Source organism: Mustelus asterias, chromosome 28 (genome assembly GCF_964213995.1).
Source record: "Mustelus asterias chromosome 28, sMusAst1.hap1.1, whole genome shotgun sequence".
In the NCBI taxonomy this organism is placed as follows: Eukaryota; Metazoa; Chordata; class Chondrichthyes; order Carcharhiniformes; family Triakidae; genus Mustelus; species Mustelus asterias.
In genome coordinates, this window is record NC_135828.1 from 2253698 (window position 1) to 2275691 (window position 21994).

Sequence of the window (21994 nt, forward strand, 5' to 3'; positions counted from 1 at the left end):
AAGACTGATAAGAAATTCTTCTCAGATTGAGAAAGCTGTAGTCTCACATTACAGGGATTTGTATAAGAAAACAATTAGCACAAGACAAGCATACCATTTGAAAGTGATCTTTCCATTCTCAATGACATTTACAGCTTGCACCTCGACTCCGAATAGCTGCAATCAACCAATGTGTCACAAAATATATCAGTTGGCAATACTCTCATCTCATCAGGTGGTTATGGATTGAAGACCCATCTGCGATTGAGATTTTGAGGTAGGCAGAGAATAAAGCAAGGAAATGTTTCTCCTTCAGATACAATATTAGATCACTTCTGTTGGCTTTGGTAGATGTTGAAGATCCCAGGTAGGATCCCAGGTAGGCACCTCCTGGTGCCTTGGCCAACACTCCTCCCTCAATTACCACCACCAAAAAAATTAACATGTAATTATCTTATTGTTGCTTGTGTGATTTTCCTGCATGCAAAATGACTGCTGCATTAACTTTCATATTGACACTTAACGTATTTCAGGATAATTCACTGGAGGTGAAGCACTTTCACAAGTTTCTGATCAAGATAATATGATGCTTCTACAGGCAAGCCTTCATTAAAATCACAGTGCAATTAGAATGCAAGGTGAACCGTTAATTCTGCCAGGTTCAATATTGAGAAATTAGAATAACCCAAGCATGATCTGTCACTACATTGCAAGGGATTGAACATATAATACATATTTCTGCCAAGGATGTCACGAAGACACCAGAGACAGTACATTAACAGAAGCCTAAAGTTTACCACCTGCAGACAGTTGGTATGTTACCAACACTGCCAGGAAACAGATTTCTTTCCTCTCTAAAGGAATACTTGTAGATTAGTATTTACACAATTTGCTCTCAAGTGCAGTTTCAGAGGAGCCAAGTGCTGCTTCAGCACGACAGTGAGGAACCAACAGAAGGGTTTGCCAAATAAGGAAGAAAACATGAAAACACAGTTTGAGATTCTGCAGTGATGATGAGTAAAATATATGCAGAATTAGATCAATTTCATACTTCACATTCAAATGTTCAATGGCTAATGGCTGTGGAGTTACACCGTCAAAAGATGCTGTGTTGAAACCGTATACAGCCATTTCTGCAACACAGACAACATGTTTGGATTACTGGTGATTATCTGAATTGTAGTATCTTAAAAACATTTTTAACATTTGAGCTTACCTCATAACCGATAATCTATATTTTGCCTTATCTCTGCATCAACATTCTGTAAGCAACTGATGGGGTTGTGCCAAATGAACTCGTGTCAACCATGATGCATAAAAGTGGGACGTTTGTCTGTGATCCATCAAGTATTGCTTTTAACACATTTAACAAGATAAGGCAGTTAATAAAAGTATTCCTCAAGTTGCCTTCCTGAACCATGGCAGCATATGGTGTAGGTACAGCCACAGTGCCGTTTGGGAGGGAGTTCCAGAATTTTGACCCAGTCAGTGAAAGAACAGCAACACAAGTCAGGATGATGCGTTACTTAGAGGAGAACTTACAGGTGGTGTCTGCTGCCCTTGTCCTTTCAAATAGTAGGGGTAATGGGTTTGGAAGGATCCTTGGTGAGCTCCTACAGTGCACCTCGTACATGGTACACACAGCTGCTACTGTTCATCAACCAACCAGGCTGCTTTGTCCTGAATGGTGTCAAGTTTCTTGAGTGTTGTTGGAGCTGCACCCATCCAGGTAAGTGGGAGTATTCCATCCCATCCTTGATTTGTGTCTTTTGAGTGTGGACAGTCTTTGAGAGTCTGGTGAATTATCCGCAAAGGCAAATACTGCAGAGAATAGTTTTATGTAAGTATACAACAGAAATAGTTACATTCAAGGAAGTAACAAATCTAAAAGAAAATGAAATCTGAGGCATGGACCTCATGGAACCCACAGTGTCAGGGCCAAGGTTTGAAACAAATTAATTAAAATTACATGCAGACATTTAAAAAAGTAAAACAAAAATTTGCTTTTATTTAGTAATAATTCATGAGTTACAGTTAATTCTCAATCAGAAGTTGTCCAAAATTCCCTAATCTGAGATTGTGCAGATCTGAGATGCCCCAGGTTTGATCACAATGATTTTTTCTCAGTTTTAAACAGGAACTGGTCAGAACAGTGGAGCCTTTCACCAGAACTGTTCATATCTTGCTTTGTCCAACACTTTCTCACAAGTATAGACCCAACAGAAATCATAAAACTAAAAAGTACATGGACAGTATATTCTAATATTTATATAATTTCAATCTATGATGGGAAAGTGACTCTGCAGACAAAAAAGCACCATGATATTTTATGTAGCAATTGTCCATAACTAAGTTTCAAAATCACCAAGTGGACAGTGAAGCAGCCCAACAGGAAACTCGATTTCCTGAGATTGTCCAACATTTCCGCTAAATCACATTTTTGACTGGTATTGACTTGGCTCATGCTGAGAGCCAACTCCCATTTTAAAACTGAAGCTATGGCTGGGTCACATTTGACAATAATTACACCAGAAACTGGCTCATGGTTGCCTGCAATCCAGAATCAAAAATGTAACTTCAGCAGTAAGAAAGCAGCTGAAATCTTGGTGCAGAGGCCAGTAAGAATCCATTATTTATCCTTTTATTTGAGGGAGGAGCTGGGCGAGTAATGAAAGAAAGACTGGTGTCAGTGCAAGGAAAGGTAAAGGAAAGGAGGAAGAAAGTGTAATGAAAAAAAGGTCATTTTTCAGGGTGATTTATTTCCATGGTGAATTTCTTTCTGCATTCACAAATCTTACACAATACAGAACAATAATTATCACATTTTCCTTGGTCTGTTTTCATTCATTCTTCTGGATATTTTTATTTGATGAGCTGGGTGAACATGCTGACAGAAATCCATCATAATATTTAAGTGTCTCTAAACTAAGCTACCAAGAAATTCTCAAAGGTTATATTGATCTACGCAACATGGGGTTTGGACTCGCCCCATTTTGTTGTACCTCCCTCACCAGTCCATGAAACACAATGCTAACCAACAAAGCTTAGGGAACTCAAATGTGAACTGGGGTACTGCTGTAGTTAACCAACTAAAACTGCATAAAACAATGGCCAGCTTCCAAAGTCAAGAGGTTAATGCCGCCACTAAAATAAATGGACAAGGGAACATCTGGTACTGTTCTCTGCACAATGTCATTTTGAGGTTTATCAGATTTGACTTTGTTACTCCAGTCGTTGCAATGTTAACATGAACAAAACTTACTGACACGATACGCATGTCACTCTGATGATTAGATCATTAACAATGTTGACACACTTGGCCATTTATCATTTTATGTTGAGATAGATCTTTAGGCAATAAAATCTGTCCTGTGAAGCTTCTCTACCCCTATTAATATAAGACAGAGATTTATCGCCCGAGCCATTTTAATGAGTTTTGATGAAAAGAGAAACTTAAGTGGGAATTTTATAACAACATATGTGACAGATAATTACATAAAAGATATGGTATGGCGTAACTACCAAACTAAATATTAATAAGAAAGCACATAGCAATTAATGATGGCACACAGTTTGTGGCCTATTAAGGACAAACAATAAATTAGTTGCAATGAAGACTATAATAAAGACTTGGAAACATATTACAAAGGAGGAGGTAATTCAGCCCACTGGCTCTTAGAAGGAGTGATCCAATCAATCCCATCTTCCTGCTCTCTTTCCACATCCTTGTAATTTTTTAACTTCTTCCAGTATTTATCCAAGTCTTTTTTGAAGGTTACTAATCTGCTTCCACTGCCCTTTCAGACAGCACGTTACAGATCAGAATAAATCATAACATTAAAAATTCCCATCTCATTCCTAGTTAATTTGCCAAGTTTCCTAAATATCTAATGGAAATGCAGTTCCTCCTTATGTATTCTACTAAAGCCTCTTATAATTTTAATCACTTCCAGTAAATCTCCCCTTCACCTTCTCTGCTTTAAGGAGAAAATTCAACTTCTCTCATCTCTCCTCATAACTGAAGTTCCTCAGCCCTGATACCTTGTAGTGCATCTCCTCTGCACCCTCTCCAAGGCTTCAATAACCTTCCCAAAAGTTGTGGTACTCAAAACTGGACAGAATTCTCCGGCTGATATATATCACAATCAAGACTGTCAGAATATGAGGCTTTCAATGAAGCATGTGGTACAAATTAATTCTAAGAATGTGAGCCACAAATTTACTGTCTGTGATATTGGAGTCCAAATAGTGGATGTGTTCGTATTTTATCACAAGCAGCCACCTAACAGATTTAATGTGCTGGCATGTTTCTTTTTTGCTACTTTAACAGAGATGTTAAACTATTTAAAACAAATCAGCCTTCCATTAAAATAGGAAGCATAAGAATGTCAGACAAATGCATTAAGCAAATTTTCCACAGCCATCTTTGGCCTTGGTCTTTCATCAAACATTAATCCCTCAGCCAACCCGGATCACTCGGTTTGATGAACTGAAAGCAGTAAATGCCATTATCAACCACAAAATAAAAGCCAGCAACAGAAGGTTATGTCATCACAAGCCATCAATAGGCTTTGGTACAAGTTTATCACCCACAAAGGAGATCATCAAATAAATGCATCTAAAGTAGAACAAAACATTTCACTTTAAAAGAAACCAATGTCAGAGTTTAAAGTGGTATTCCCAGCTCCAGTTTCTGATGTTTATAAACTCATTCATGTTTCAGTAGCACAGTTTAATTAAAATGACTGTATACTTTGACTATAATGTGCTGAGTTATTCCAATTTATCCATTCTGTTTGAGTTTTGCACAACCCGCTTGCTAACTATCATGTACATATTTAATGTATATTAAAGATCATTAAGAGAAAACATAGTCACCTGCAACTGCAAAGCAAGCAGGACAACTGAGCCTGGATTTTACTACTCAATTGTGAAAAAAGCAAGCACGGCTTTGGCCTTTCTGCCTCCATTCTCTGTGGAGCATTAGAGAGAGGTGGGTTAATTACATGCATGGTTGCTCTGGATTATCATGGATCCTGACTTGTAGAACATGCTCAGAATGCCATTCTGTGGCACAATGGGACAGACTAACTGGAATACTTTCAGAAAATCAACTGCTGAGACTTTTATTGGCACAGATGTCGGTCTTGCAGCTAGGCACCAGTTATGCCAATTTGCTTGCTGTGGTATTGGCAATAGTCTGGCAGAGAAAGCAAGGGACTACACCTCCTTTCAGCCATTAATACACATTGCAAAGCTTTTAGTTTGAGAAATGTTATCAGTTATCGGGTACAATGAACTGAAATGATCCCAAGTGGTTTAGAAAAGCATGCAGCTAAGATGCACCATCAATGCCTTGAAAATTGCTCTCTGTGGATAAAAGCTACAACTGAGAAGCTAGTAGTCACTTTTAGTACTCCAGCAAAACACAATAAACGCAATGGGCCATAATTTGGCAATACTTCAAAAAGGAATCATTTTGCTGAATGTCACGGTGCAAATATGTTACAAGGATGCCGAATGCCCTTGTACGTTCATTAGCCAATACTTGTGAAATAAAGTAACAACCAGATCAGATTACCAGAATCTGGACATGTTACATTAAGGTTGTCTTATGTTGCAACCTCTTAAATTTAAAAGCTGTGTACATCATTTTCAATCTGCATGAAACAAATGAGCCATTTTATAGGACTGAACCAGCCATGAGCGAACTGAGGAAACACAAAACAGGACAGAGCAAGGGAGTAATATAGAACCTTAATAAAACACCTTACTGTGTTCAATTCAATTGGGCATCACATTTTAGCAGTGTTGTCAAGGCCTTGGAGAAGGTATGGACATTTACTGGAATGGTACTGGAGATTATAAAACCATAGCATGAGGGGCTTCAGTTCTGTGGAGACACTAGAGATCCTTGGAGCAAAAAAGGTTAAGAGGAGGTTTATGGAGTTGTTCAAAATTATGAAGGGTTTCAATTGAGTAAAGTCACCCCCTGTTCAAACACTTTGTGTGAATCTAGGCAGTTGTAACAGTGTGCACATTTCTAGGGTGAATTTGAAATCAGTAAACTCATTATATATTTCATGCTCCATGAATGAAAGGTCTATCTTTTCTCCTTCTTTGGAAAATCGTTTGTATTTTTAAAAATGTGATGTTGGAGTGTGTCAGACAGAAGATTTTTATTTTGATATCAGTGGCACGGCACATAAGACATAGGAGCAGAATTAGGCCACTCGGCCCATCAAGTCTGCTCCACCATTCAATCATGGCTGATTTTTGTCTCATCCCCATTCTCCTGCCTTTTCCCCATAACCCCTGATCCCCTTATCAATCAAGAACTTATCTATCTCTGTCTTAAAGACACTCAATGACCTGGCCTCCACAGCCTTCTGCGGCAAAGAGTTCCACAGATTCAGCACTCTCTGGCTGAAGAATTTCCTCCTCATCTCTGTTTTAAAGGATCACCCCTTTAGCCTGAGGTTGTGCCCTTTGGTTCTAGCTTTTCCTACGAGTGGAAACATCCTCTCCACGTCCACTCTATCCAGGCCCTGCAGTATCCTGCAAGTTTCAATAAGATCCGCTGGTAAATCAGAGAATATCATCAGTCTCTTAGGTAACCACGGTGTCAGCAGTAGCACTTTTGTCGAAAGCCAGGGGTTCAGGTTCCATTCCAGAGACTTCAGCACATAATTTAGGAAAGTCCTACACTTCATATGCACTATCGCTGAGTGCAGAAAGCTTTTAATTAAACAATGCTTAAATTTCTCATAAATTCAGCGAAAGTAAAAGTTTTATTTCATTCTTGAACTTGAGTATTTTTCTAATCGACAAATGCTGAAGTATCTAAATTGAACTATTCTTCATTCAAAATTAACCTATCATTTCAAATTTACATCAACTTGGCAATCAGCATTACAATGGTTTGGAGCTGCTCCAACTCATTATACACTTAAAAGATGAACTATACAAAATGTAGAGCTTTTCTATTTAAACTCCAGAAAAAAATGATCTGCAAGTGTGAGATTGTTCATTAGTTAATTTTTCTCCCTGAGGAGCAACTGATCGTGTAACCTTCCTTATCTTTATGGCTCATTACTACACCACACGGTGCATTAACTAATCGAGTCCAAAACCCAGTTCTCTAATGAGTGTTCCTGGGTGGAACCCCATTAGATCACAGCAAGTAAAATGGGTGTAATAAGGTATAGTTTAACCTCAAAAGTTTGTTGCGTTTAAAGATTCCAAGGCTTCTTTAAGAATGAGGAGGAGCATGGCACCTTCATAAAAATGATGGCCGCAACTGAGAATCACTGATCCATGGAAATAAATCCAAAATCCGTGGTGAGTGAAGGTTCACTGTGAACATAAGGGTAGACTGTGTGTTCTTGACAGGGGTGGCACATCAAGATATAGATGATAGTTGAAGATTAATCAAGATGATTGATGTGTGACTGAAACCTCCTGGAGGTTGGTTGATTGCTTGCATTTGGGGTTGAGAAAAAAATTTCCCAGGTTTTCTAAAAATGGTCCAAGGTTTTTTCTGTCTGTTGCCAGAAGACTGTGATGGAGTGAAAAGGGTAGAGGGGAAGACAGAGGGTGATTGATGTGGAAAAGGTTGTAACCTATGTGAATGGGGCAAGCTAGATGGACCAGATGGGACTTTTTGTTTAAAATTCTGTGTGCACTAAGATACTGCCAAGAGAAAGAAAGAAATCCAAGGAGATGGGAATAACACTGAAAAATGTCACCTAGTTGAGGGGTTGATGAAAATTTAGGCAAGTGAATTTCTGAAGTGATTAAGCATTTGTTGACTGATGTACTCATCAGCAGTTAATTCTGGAGGTTGAAATATTTTCCCTTATTTTTGCTCATGCAGAATTATAGGATTCTACAGCACAGAAACAGCCATCCCATCTATCAAGTCCCACTCTCTTCAGCAGCAGGTTCCGTACTTACTAAGTTAAGCCAGTGCAATTTCAGAAAGAAATGAAAAGCCTTCAAGCACAGATAATGAAAACTTGAGAGTGAATTCCTTTCAGGGTCATTGAAATGTTATTTCTGCTAAACTACAAATGTCCAGATGGGGAGATTTAAGGAAACCAGTTAAAATCCATTTAATGTGGACCAAATATATGCTATATCAGAAGGTTTTTGTGTACAAAGTACTCAGCACAGATTAAAGTCACAGGATCGCAGATGCAACATGAAATGGATGTCAAAACTATCTTTGATGTACTCTACGTAACTCATCAGCATCATTTTTGTCAAGCATAAACCCAAATTAAAATTCCAGTCAAATGCTTACCGCACTATATCAAAACTGTCTCTCAGGATTTTATAAAACATAATCATCTGTCCTATGTTTGGAAAAGAAGTCAACATCAATCTCAAAATAGACATTTGAACCTTCAGAGAATACCACGTGGCGAATCTGTTAAAATGGCATTATCTCATATTTAAGCTATGATAATTAAGAACAGACAGCATTTACCTTTAGTGAAAAGATAAATAGGTGAATTATTGTCCCATCTGATCAGAAGTTTGCATACTCCAGTGATAAAGTCCCAGCTTATGGTTCAAAGAGGAGGTTAATAGAAAAATGAAGGCAATTACAAAACAGACTTTGTACAAAACATTAGAATGTATCCTTAATGCGAACATGATATACGGAAAATTTAATCAGAGTTGAGCACTCCAAGCTGAGGGGGAAGGAAAGCACACTATGGTGACTTTTGATTCAAAACCTTCTATTGCCCTTTCTACAGGAGAAACTAAGCAAATATATAAATAGTGCCAACTGTTACAGAACAATGGAAAGTGTTGCTGCTAAAACTCTCAATCATTCCCTCAGGATATCCCATCATTATGGTTGGTAATGAAACTAAGATACATTGCAGCTGGATTAATGATACAAACTGCTTTTAATACTAAAGAAAACAGATGAAATGTGCTGGTAATGGACAACCATTTCCACTTTTGCTATCCAGTGTAATCATAAAATCCCTCCAGTGCAGAAGGAAGCTGTTCGGCCCATTGAGCCTGCATTGACAACAGTTCCACCCAGGCCCTATCCCCATAACCACCCCCTCCCCCTTATTTACCCTGCTGATCCCCCTGACACTAAGGATCGATTTAGCATGGCCAATCCACCTAACCCACACATCTTTGGACTGTGGGAGGAAACCCACGCAGATACAAGGAGAACGTGCAAACTCCACACAGTCACTTGAGGCCGGGAATTGAACCCGGGTCCCTGGCGCTGTGAGGCAGCAGTACTAACCACTGTGCCGCCCATTCACCTCCAGGTCAGATATAGCGCAGTTAAAACTCCAGAGCTCTGCCCCAAAATATCCTAGTCTTACAATAATTTTACATGATTCAGAGTCAATGGAACCACCAAGTGTCCAATTAGGACAATAAAGGCATATGCAAAAGAGTTATTACGTCTATTCCGGAGCCTTCTCTAACAAACATTAGTCCACAGTCGGTCTGCAATCAACTTGTCTCTTCCTCTGGGTCATAGAAGTGGAACTTTGACAAGTTTCCAAACACAGAGGTCCAGTCCACTATGTACTTTCTTAGCTCTGGATGGAGGATGTACATGACAGTCTCTAGCTAGTATGCATCTCCAAGATGCTTAATCCACACCTTTTACTGGAGGGCAGGGCCTCGCACATAATACTTTCAGACCATATCCCGATGGAAATTTTGTGTGTAAAAGGGATCTGTAGCTTGAAATAGTAGAACTATTTCTACTGGAGCAGAGAAAGCAAACAGATTTAACAGGATTTTGTTTAAATTCTTCAGTTCCTCTTGGGAAGTCAGTTTTAAATTAAGGATTCCTCCACTAAGAGAATAAAGAAAACTTCATTCCACAGGGTGATTGAAGAATGGAGTGCTTTACCATGGTGAGTGCCTTTGGCAGTGACCAATTTACATCTTGAGAAATTCAAATAAATTCCTGAAATAGAGAAAGGTACAGAGTTTTTGAGGAGACCATTAGTATTGGATTGCTCATTACAAGGAGTCGGTCCAGACATAATGAGTTAAATGACTTCAGTCTGCAGGATTGACTGCCACAGCGATAGACTAGCTGCTTTTATTTTAGAGCTATATCATATTCCAGAAAGTGAGCAGTGAAGGTTTAAAATTGATCCAGTGTTTATACACTTTTATAAGGTTTTACTTAGAGTCGTGCATTACACACAAGCATCTCTGAACGTAAGAACCACAGTTTCAGTCTCTCTCTATCTATAAGGGCACAAGTGACTCCCCAGTCAATACTATAGCAAAATACTGCAGAAACTGGAAATCTGAAATAAAAACAGGAAATGCTGGAAATGTTCAGCAGGTCAGGCAGCATCTCGAGAGAAAGAAAGAAAGAGCGAGCGAGCGAGTTAAAGCTTCATGTCTGTGACCCAGCTTAATGTCCACCACCTGCATACAATTAAATACAATTACTACAATTCAACATTAAGTTAAAGTTTATTTATTTATTAGTCACAAGTAGGCTTAAATTAACACTGCAATGAAGTTAATGTGAAAATTCCCTAGTCGCCACACTCTGACGCCTGTTCGGGTACACTGAGGGAGAATTTAGCATGGCCAACACACCCAAACGAGGAGGAAACCGGAGCACCCGGAGGAAACCCACACAGACACAGGGGGAACATGCAGACTCCACACAGACAGAGACCTAAGCCGGGAATCGAACCTGGGTCCCTGGCGCTATGAGGCAGTGGTGCTAATCACTGTGCCACCTTGCTGCCCTTTTATATTTATATTTTATATATCTTTAAATTTTATAAATATTTATATATGTCTGATTCTAAATAGACTAACTGTTTTTTTTAACTAGAGTAACTTACTTTTTCATTACTCTATTTAATGTAAATAACAGCACTGCTGCGTCACAGCGCCAGGGACCCGGGTTCAATTCCAGCCTTGGGTCACTGTCTGTGTGGAGTTTGCATGTTCTTCCCATGTCTGCATGGGTTTCCTCCGGGTGCTCTGGTTTTTTCCTGCAGTCCAAAGATGTGCGAGTTAGGTGGATTGGCCATGCTAAATTGCCCCTTAGTGTCTCAAGATGTGTAGGTTAGGGGGATTAGTGGGGTTACAGGGATAGAGTCTAGGTGGGATGCTCTTTTGGAGAGTCAGTGCAGACTTGATGGGCCAAATAGCTCCTTCTGTACTGTAAGGATTCTATGATTACTCATATTCCACATGTAGTCTCTGGGGTATCTCATAGGGTTATTCCCCTGGATAATTAAACAATGAGAAGGTGAGGTCTCGTTGCCTGAAACCACTTTCAAGTATCCGATATAATCCAGCTACCTTGTGCATTTAAATCAGCTACCTCTGGAAGTAGCACGCTGGAATGATATAACAGTTTTGTTGCAAGCAACTGAACTGTGTCTCTGGTTGACATTTATGAATGAGATAAATAAAGTAAGCCTGCAATCTTTATCACTCAAGCATACGTAAGTGCTATGGAATTAGAATTAACCTGATTTACTCCGCTGTTATAGCTGCACATAAGTCAAAATTGTGTCTGAAAGTCCTTTTCTCATTGACATTTGAGTGTAAATGGCTGCTGGTAATATATCAAATTTCCATGGCTTTAGTAGCTAATAGTAGCTGGATATCAAGTCTTGGAGCATCTCAAACTGTAGCAGGAGAAGAGCTCATAATTGTTTACCTGAATGTTATTTGGGATGGTGGTAGTTGAAAATCAAGTCTTAACTCCCTGCCCTTCAATAAGTAAAAATAATATGCATTTTAAAAAGATTCAGTGAAAAGGTTTGAGCAGGCAAATACTCCACAACATAGCATTAAAAAAACACTGCAAACTACTGTGAAAACAGTAGCTTCTTTGACCATTAGAATTCTTGGTATTCAATTTATACGGGAAGATAATTGCTATATAACCAGCACATAACAGATCTCGCAAAACACATCTCTATATCTGTTCTTCAGACTATCAAAGCAGTCGAATAACGTGAAGAATACAGTTACAAGTTTTTCAAAGAGGAAGATGGCAATATGAAGCATCTCTACAACCTCAGCTGATAGCCAAAAGAATCTGCACTATCAATACTAACTTCTAAAAAATTGTTATCCTCGCTACATTGTAATTTAAAGCATTATAGTTCACTTTAGATTTTAGGGATCTCAGACTGTCCACAATGGACCCTCTATGTCAAACCTCATCTCAGATAAGCAATTCGTGACTCCTTCTATCGCAATTCAATTTAAACGTCTGCAGAAAAACAATGGGAATACAAATGTGCACGTCTCTCAGGGTTTTAATCGTGCCTTTGTTAAATTAATACAGCAGGCATTATACCACACAATTTAATGTACACTGTAGGATTCAACATCACAATTACACTTTAGGAATGATTTTCCACAGGGAAATAGAAACAGGTAGTGCAGAAGTCCGATTGCAGCATTTCATATGGAGAGAGAAGACATCTTACGTGATTTAATCTCAAAGGTTATTTTAAGAAATCTGAGTCCCTTCGAGGCCAGACTAAAAAGTCAAAACGGAGTTGGACAGCATTGTATTTTCACTCATTTGCTCTCACATAGGTTCCCAATATCATTGTGCTATTGTGAACAGATGCTGATAAGAGGCCATGTGCTTTGTCACACAATTTGAAAGACAAAAACATGGGAAGAACCAGTCACCTTGGATTGTTCTTGCAGCCTACCTAATGGTTAAAACAAGGTGAAAAACATGTATACAAGTGATAGCAATGTACAGTACAAAATGATGACCATATGTATTCACTTTATGAATGCATACGGTGAGGATAAAGCTAAAGTGTGCTGTCAACATTTTGCTTCAAATGCACAAATTTGCGAAGCTGGTATCATTCACTTGAAGCACTAACTTACAAGTTGATGGCTCCCTTCTGAACATATTTTATTAAACATATGCTTGAGACAAATTCCAATCCCACCATTCACAATGTGATGACACTGATTTTACAACCTCCAACAATGAGAATTCATCATTGTAAAAGACTGGACATCCATAAATGACAGAAGTGGGAAAACACACCAACCCCAATTTTTACCTGTCCTTTGAGTCTGTTCACATAACAGACATGTCAAACCTGGATTATATAATTTATAATCAATATCAGAATGGCTAGATGGCATCATCTGAGCTGAGCTTAAATTTGATCTCCAACATTGATAGTCGAGCTCTATAATTGGATTTTTCTCCGAGTCGCTCTTTGCATTTCAGTTTTAACTACAACAAAGAGAACTGAACCGAGAAAAAAATCATCTATCCCGGAGTAAACTTATCTTTGTCCCACCAAGATGATTTTACCCTCTGCGCAATAAATCATACCTTTGTGTTTCACTGTTCCCATGGTGATACTGCTCCTGCCCACTCCAGCGTGGATATCTCTTCCTCCAGAACCCTTGGTTCCTTGTTCCTCTCTCTGATCTTTCCAGGTGAGCCATACTTTCACATGCCTCTGAAGAAAAGATTATTAAAAAGAACATGAGAAATAATATCTCTCGTTGTGTTAATGTTACATCAGTTTTCCATTATAATTTACACAACACCAACAAGCTTGATCAAAAAGCTTCCGGATAAATTTGACCTGACACAAATAACAACACATCAAAGAGAGCCCTTTCCATTCCATTTATATTTTTTGTGGTTGAATGATAGTGAGATCGCCTTATGTTTGGAGAAAACAAAAGCCTAAGGGAACTCACAATTACTATTTATTTGTTTGATCACCTTGGAATAACGCTGGATTCCACAGATAATACAGGCTTGACGAGACCATTGCAATGGATTTGACATGATGGATGCACTTGACTTCAATGAGGAAGCTGTGTTTTAGTTGCACTGATTCACACCCCTACAAATTGGAACAAGTTTAACTGTTTTAAAAGTTACGGTTGTTAAATCTTAATGTGTTTGAACTGAAAACTGAAATTATACGACCAAAAATGTTTTTGAAAATGCAGCCATTCAGGCATAAATTTTTGCACATTTAGTGATATTCTTATTCAATTTAAAAAAACATTCACAACACTTCTCTTTCCCCCCATTCCTTAAGACAGTAGATTCTCTGTTAATCTGATGTTTGTGTGTGTAGTATTATTGATTCAAGTTAATAACTGACCCACATTCCTCAAAGGACACAAAGGGCCTGATTTTACCATTTTCATTCTAAGTGCTGAATCTGGGCGGAATCCAGATCCGACTTAGAAATCTGCTCTCAGGCGCTCCCATACGCACTCAGCCTGAAAAAAACATCTCCAGTCGCATTCGCGCTGTGGGCGGGGCTTAGAGCGGCTGAAACGATCGGAGCTCTGAACTGCACATGCACAGTTGGAAAAAACATTGAAAAAGCACACTGCTGTCAGATCGCTCCCGGGCCGCAGAAAGCAGAGAAAGTGGCCCGGGAGCGATGGCCCCCACACACATCGCCCCCACCCCTACATCATCACTGTCCCCCTTATCCACCCCCCCCCACTACCCACACACATCACTGTCCCCCTTATCCACCCCTCCCCACTACCCACACACATCACTGTCCCCCTTATCCATCCCTCCCCACTACCCACACACATCACTGTCCCCCTTATCCACCCCCCCACTTCCCACACACATCACTGTCCCCCTTATCCATCCCCACCACTACCCACAGACATGACTGTCCTCCTTATCCACCCCCCTCCACTACCCACACACATCACTGTCCCCCTTATCACTCCCCCCGCTACCCAGACCAATCACCACCCCTGCCCCCCCTCACCCCCCACCGATTGCCCACAGAGTGGCAGCAGACCCCCTGCCCCCCCACCAGAGATCCATCTGATCCCCTCCCCCAACAGAGATGCATCTGCCCCCCCCCCCCCCCCCCCCCCCCCCACAACCAGTGAGCGATCGGGCCTCCCTCCTCCACCCCCCCCCCCACCCCAGACAACAAATCTGGCCTCACTCCGCCCCCCACCCCCACAGAATGGTCTGGCCTCATTCACCACCCCCCAGAGGAACATCTGACCCGCCTCCTCCTCCCTCCCCACCAGACAATGATCAGCCCTCCCACACCCCCCCCCCACCAGAGATACATCTGACCCGCCTCCTCCTCCTCCCCCCTCAACCAGACAACGATCTGGCCTCACTCCCCTCCTCCCCCCGCAACCAGAGAATGATCTGATCCGCCTCCCTCCTTCCCCCCCAACCGCTGATCTGAGTCAGAGAGCCGTTGGAAGCACTGAACACACTCTTCAGCAGCTGGAGCGCCCGATTCCGACTTTTATTTAGCAGGTCCATAATGACGCGGTTCCGGATTGGCAAACGCGGTGGTAAAGGGGGAAATGCTGATAAAGTTGGGCGGTCAGTTCATTAATTCAATTTAAATGCATGCAAACTTTGGGCACAAATCGAATCGCCGCCATTCCCGGGTCTCGGTAAAGTGGCCATCTGCGCAGACGCAGGCGTGGATCGCGTTAAAGGCCTCACACCCGACTTTAGGAGCGACGCAATGGTAAAATCGGGCCCAAAGTCTTACTTTGTTTCATCAAACCTCTACCGGGACTGAAACAGATGTTAGCTGAAGATTTATTTCTAGAATTTTCTTAGCATCATCAGTATAGATCTGTATTAATGGGTGTGTGTGCATAAGTCATTGATGGTGGCAAGACAGGTCAAAAATACATCTTTAAAAAAAAGCATATACTATATGAGGCTTTATAACTCGGGACATAGAGAAGAGGAGCAATGTTAAAACTTGTATAACTCCTCAACTGGAGTATTGCATCCAGTTCAGAACTTGAACCACATTCTCAGAAAGACATGGAAACACTAGGGACGATACAGAAATGATTCCCAAGAATAAGTTTAAGTTTATTTGTGTCACAAGTAGGCTTACATTAACACTGCAATGAAGTTACTGTGAAAATCCCGTAGTCACCACATTCCGGGGCACGCTCAATTTAGCATGGCCAATGCACCTAACCAGCACTTCTTTCGGACTGTGGGAGGAAACCGGAGCACCCAGAGGAAACCCACGCAGACACGAGGAGAACATGCAGACTCCGCACAGACAATGACCCAAGCTGGGAATCGAACCCGGGTCCCTGGCGCTGTGAGGCAGCAATGTTCACCACTGTGTCCTGCGCCAGCCAGGGATAAGGGCCTTCAATTATATTGACAGATTGGAGAAAGATGAGAGTAGGTTTGATCGAAATCAGGAAGGGCCTGGACAGGGTAGATAGAGAGAACTCTACCCACTGGTGGAAGGATTGAGAACAAGAGGGCCCAGATTTAAGTAATTAGCAAAAGAATCAATGAAGAAATGAGAAGTAACTTTTCCACATAGGGAATGGTTATCTGGAATGCGCTGCCTGAGTGTGGTGGATGCAGGTTTAATCAATGCTTCCAAGAGAGAATTGGATTTTAATGAGCTCCAGGTAGGAAATGGCACTAGCAAAGAACAAAGAACAGTACAGCACAGGAAACAGGCCCTTCGGCCCTCCAAGCCTGTGCCGCTCATTGGTCCAACTAGACCATTCGTTTGTATCCCTCCATTCCCAGACTGCTCATGTGACTATCCAGGCAAGTCTTAAACGATGCCAGCGTGTCTGCCTCCACCACCCTACTTGGCAGCACATTCCAGGCTCCCACCACTCTCTGTGTAAAAAACGTCCCTCTGATATCTGAGTTATACCTCGCCCCTCTCACCTTGAGCCCGTGACCCCTCGTGATCGTCACCTCTGACCTGGGAAAAAGCTTCCCACTGTTCACCCTATCTATATCCTTCATAATTTTGTACACCTCTATTAGGTCTCCCTTCATTCTCCGTCTTTCCAGGGAGAACAAGCCCAGTTTACCCAATCTCTCTTCATAGCTAAGACCCTCCATACCAGGCAACATCCTGGTAAACCTTTTCTGCACTCTCTCTAAAGCCTCCACGTCCTTCTGGTAGTGCGGCGACCAGAACTGGACGCAGTACTCCAAATGTGGCCTAACCAGCGTTCTATACAGCTGCAACATCAGACTCCAGCTTTTATACTCTATACCCCGTCCTATAAAGGCAAGCATACCATATGCCTTCTTCACCACCTTCTCCACCTGTGCTGCCACCATCAAGGATTTGTGGACTTGCACACCTAGGTCCCTCTGTGTTTCTATACTCTTGATGGCTCTGCCATTTATTGTACAACTCCTCCCGACATTAGTTCTTCCAAAATGCATCACTTCGCATTTATCTGGATTAAATTCCATCTGCCATTTCTCCGCCCAATTTTCCAGCCTATCTATATCCTGCTGTATTGTCCGACAATGTTCATCACTATCCGCAAGTCCAGCCAATTACTCCATCAGAGAGCCAGCAAAAGAAGGCTCCTTCAGTGCTGTAACAATTCTGTGATTCTATCAGGATTTCAAAATATACATTCAAGTTTAACAGATTCAGTAACGTAATGATTGTGGTACTGGACTAGGAACCCAGAGGTCTTGAGCTCAAATCTCCCCATACAAACTGAAAAAATCAAAATCCACCAATCCAGTAATTTTTGGACTTAAACCATAAAACGCTGCAAGATTGTCTTCAGAACACCACCTGTTTACTGTTCTCTTTAGGTGACGACCACTTTGGTCCAGTCTGGCGAATATAGAATGATAGCTTTACACTCTGTGTTTGACTCTTTAATGTTCTCAGGCACCAAAGATGAGCAATAAATGTTGCCTTGCCAGTGTCACTTACGTATGAAAAAGAAAAAATAATTCCAAGACAAAATAATCATGCAACTGCAGCTTTGACCGCTGACGTATGCTTCAGAGAATTCAATGGCAAATCCAATTCAGGAAAGCAGCATGGTTCCTCTGACTGAAAACCGTGAAAACTAACTGCAAAGAGTTTCATTCCAGCCTATCAGGAAGCAGGGACTATTATTTATCATGAAATAATCAACAACCAGGGCAGTGATGGACATTAATTAGTTTTGACATTGAATCTCTAAGGAAAAGATTGTGTCGAAGCCTTTGCAATCAGATCTTACAAAAATTAGTTATAACACCACTCGGGAAAAATATAGAAAGGACATTCGAGTTAAAGATTGCGGTTAAAAAGTATGAAACATTTTGCTTAATTCTCCATTTCTTCCCCCTCAAATATGCAGACATCATGCTGTGCGGTTCAACAATCATTGTCCTCAGCACATGCCAGAAAATACACTCATTTAACTGTTTAGACCAATAACTGTTCACTTGCAAAGTTACAATGACAATTTTACCTGATACCTTCCCAAAGCTGGAGCCTGGAGCTGGGGTGACTATGGACAATACTTTGCATTTACACAGCATCCTTAACATAGGAAACATGTTGCAAACCTATGCCTAACCAGGAAGAACAACAGTATCTTTAGCAATCGATCTGCCAAATATTTAGGCAGCTGAAAGGGATGAGAACACAAGAGATAGGAACAAGAGTAAACTATATGGTCTGTCAAGTTTGCAGAAAGAGGCCATTCGGCCCATCAAGCCTGCACCGACGACAATCCTGCCCAGGCCCTATCCCCGTAAGCCCATGTATCCACCCTACTAATGTCTCTGACACTAAGGGGCAATTTAGCATGGCCAATCCACCTAACTCGCACATCTTTGGACTGTGGGAGGAAACCGGAGCATCCAGAGGAAACCCACGCAAACAGGAGGAGAACATGCAAGCTCCACACAGACAGTTACTCAGGGCCAGAATTAAACCTGGGTCCCTGGTGCTGTGAGGCAGAAGTGCTAACCACTGTGCCACCGTGCCGCCGATTTAATAGGCTCATAGCTAACATTCAACATTTTAAACAGTAAGCCTAGCTAGTTCAAGTTTACAGATTTAATAACATTTAATATTTCCAAAGGAGAAGAGAAGTCAATCATGAGAAAAGTTATTTTCTGGGCTTCCACTGGTTTGATAAAAGTAAAAATAACATGTTACTCTGCATAAGCAACACAATTAGAACTGTGTGAAAGCATCCTTCTTTATCTTGTTTATAGATCTCTAATTATCAGATGTTGTTTCCCAGTAGGTTGAACTGAGACTGTTGCTACTTGAGTAACACACTTGCTGTTTAGGTAAGCAAAACATCACAGCCAGTGCCTGAACACCTATACTAAAAACTGCCCACCAGTCTCATCAACTGCATTGGAAAATGAAAAGCAGTTTGAATGCCAATTGAATTACGGATATGATTGCCTCACTCATGTGCCAATATGAAATACTAGAAGATAGATTCTGATGAAAAAGACACTTCAGCACACTTAATCTTCCCCTTCCAAAACACCAACCCTATAATCTTCCTGTTATTGCTATGGGCTTTTTTCCTTCCTCCGAATAAAGCTTCCTTCGGAGATGTCTCCTTTCAAGGTGAAAGAATACAGCTTATCAAGTCAGTTCATTACATATTTACATGATGGATCAAAACCATCAAGTTTGAAGGAGGTACCCAAAGTTAAACATAGAAATTTTCTATTTGCCTAAATCCTCTGAATATGGCCCCTGTTTCTATAAAAATGTATATAGATTGATCTGAAATTAATACATTGTATAACAATGCAACCCATCAAATTGATGTAGAATTGGTCTCATTTCCTACTTTTGCCCCAGCTGTGACCAAACTGAAGGTGTGACCCTCCATTCACAGGCACAACTGCAGACTGCAGGCCGAGGAAGCAGATTCAAACCTGGTGGGTTTTTGGGTGTATAATGTACGGTCGACAGACTGCAAGGAGTGTGGAGTGAAAAATCAGGTGATGGAGCCTGATACAACTATCCTGTCTCAGGAAATCTGAGGAACCTGATCTGTATCTATACTCTGCTGCCGATCCCTACAGAGTTTTGCACTTCAAACACTACCAAGAGTTCACAAACACAACAATAACTAGCAACCATACAAAGAATGATATACAACAGATTGAGTATCAGAAATGTAACACTTAATTTCCACATGTTTCACTCCTAGTGAGTGTCCACATCAAAACGGCTTTATACCAAGGTGAAAGGATTAATAATCACACAAGTTTAACAATCACATAAACTGTATCTCAGCCACACAGGGAATTGAACAATGTGCAGCTGCAACTCATGTGTCCATTAGAACAAGGGACAATGGAAAAGGAAGGTTGATATACTGTACCATTGGTTAGACATATAGCTATCATTAGGAGGGTGGCAAATGTTGTGCCTTTGTTTAAGAACGGCTGCAGGGAAAAGCCTGGGAACTACAGGCCGATGAGCCTCACATCTGTGGTGGGTACGTTGTGAGAAGGTATTTTGAGAGATAGGACCTACAGGCAGTTAGAGACGCAAGGACTGATTAGGGTCAGTCAATGTGGCTTTGTGAGTGGAAAATCGTGTTTCACAAATTTGATTGAGTTTTTTGAAGGGGTAACCAAGAAGGTAGATGAGGGCAGTGCAGTTGATGTTGTCTACATGGACTTTAGCAAGGCCTTTGACAAGACACCACATGGTAGGTTGTTGCATAAGGTTAAATCTCACGGGATCCAGGGTGAAGTATCTAAATGGATACAAAATTGGTTTGATGACAGAAGACAAAGGGTGGTTGTAGAGGGTTGTTTTTCAAACTGGAGGCCTGTGACCAATGGTGTGCTCAGTAAGAAGTTTAACAACACCAGGTTAAAGTCCAACAGGTTTATTTGGTAGCAAAAGCCACAGGGATCGGTGCTGGGTCCACTGTTATTTGTCATATATATTAATGATTTGGATGAGAATTTAGTAGGCATGGTTAGTAAGTTTGCAGATGGCACCAAGATTGGTGGCAGAGTGGACAGTGAAGAAGGTTATCTCGGGTTGCAACGGGATCTTGATCAGTTGGGCCAGTGGGCTGACGAATGGCAGATGGAGTTTAATTTAGATAAATGAGAGGTGATGCATTTTGGTTGAGCGAGCCAGGAAAGGACTTACTCAGTTAATGGTACAGTTTTGGAGAGAGTTACAGAACAAAGAGATCTAGGCATACAGGTTCATAGCTCCTTGAGAGTGGAGTCACAGGTGGACAGAGTGATGAAGGCGGCATTCGGCATGCTTGGTTTCATTGTTCAGAACATCGAATACAGGAGTTGGGACGTCTTGTTGAAGTGATAGAAGACATTAGTACGGTCACACTTGGAATACTCTGTATAGTTCTGGTCACCCTATTATAGAAAGGATATTATTAAACTAGAAAGAGTGCAGAAAAGATTTACTAGGATGTGACCGGGACTTGATGGATTGAGTTATAAGGAGAGGCTGGATCGACTGGGACTTTTCTCTCTGGAGCGTAGGAGGCCGAGGGGTGATCTTATCGAGATCTATAAAATAATGAGGGGCATAGATCAGCTAGAAAGTCAATATCTTTTCCCAAAGGTAGGGGAGTCTAAAACTAGAGGGCATAGGTTTAAGGTGAGAGGGGAGAAATACAAAAGGGTCCAGAGGGGCAATTTTTCCACACAGAGGGTGGTGAGTGTCTGGAACAAGCTGCCAGAGGTAGCAGTAGTGGCGGGTACAATTCTGCCTTTTAAAAAGCGTTTAGACAGTTACACGGGTAAGATGGGTATAGAGGGACATGGGCCAAACACGGGCAATTGGGACTCGGGGCGGCATGGACAAGTTGGGCGAAAGGGCCTGTTTCCATGTTGTAAACCTCTATGACGCATTGTTTGATGATATTATAGTTAGGTAGAAGTGCATACATTCTAATTGGACAACCATACCCTTATGTAAACCTGCTGAGTGGATATAGATATAACCTCTGTGCAAATGAACATCTTTTGATTGGTATATGCTAATTTCTTGTAACTGGATTTCAACTATAAATGACTGTTTAATTTCTGGATCGAGGTTCACCTTGGTGAACCATTGATCGGAGCACTGGGGTCAGCCTGTACAAAGGCATTGTCAGAAACTCCAAGTGTCTTCGCCTGGTTTTCTCGAGAGTGAGAGAGTGAAGTACACTTTGGCCGAATAGCTGTATTTTTCTCCCG

General features: G+C 41.1%; 1 protein-coding gene across 1 annotated transcript in view; it reads right to left on the bottom strand.

Moving 5' to 3' along the window:
• The window catches only part of LOC144480179 (serine-rich coiled-coil domain-containing protein 2-like), a 612858-nt gene that overhangs the window by 376150 nt on the left and 214714 nt on the right, over nucleotides 1–21994 (bottom strand). The window contains exon 5 of the mRNA XM_078199331.1: nucleotides 13343–13472. Within this exon, the coding sequence (XP_078055457.1) occupies nucleotides 13343–13472 (130 nt within the window). The remainder of the gene's footprint in view (nucleotides 1–13342; nucleotides 13473–21994) is intronic.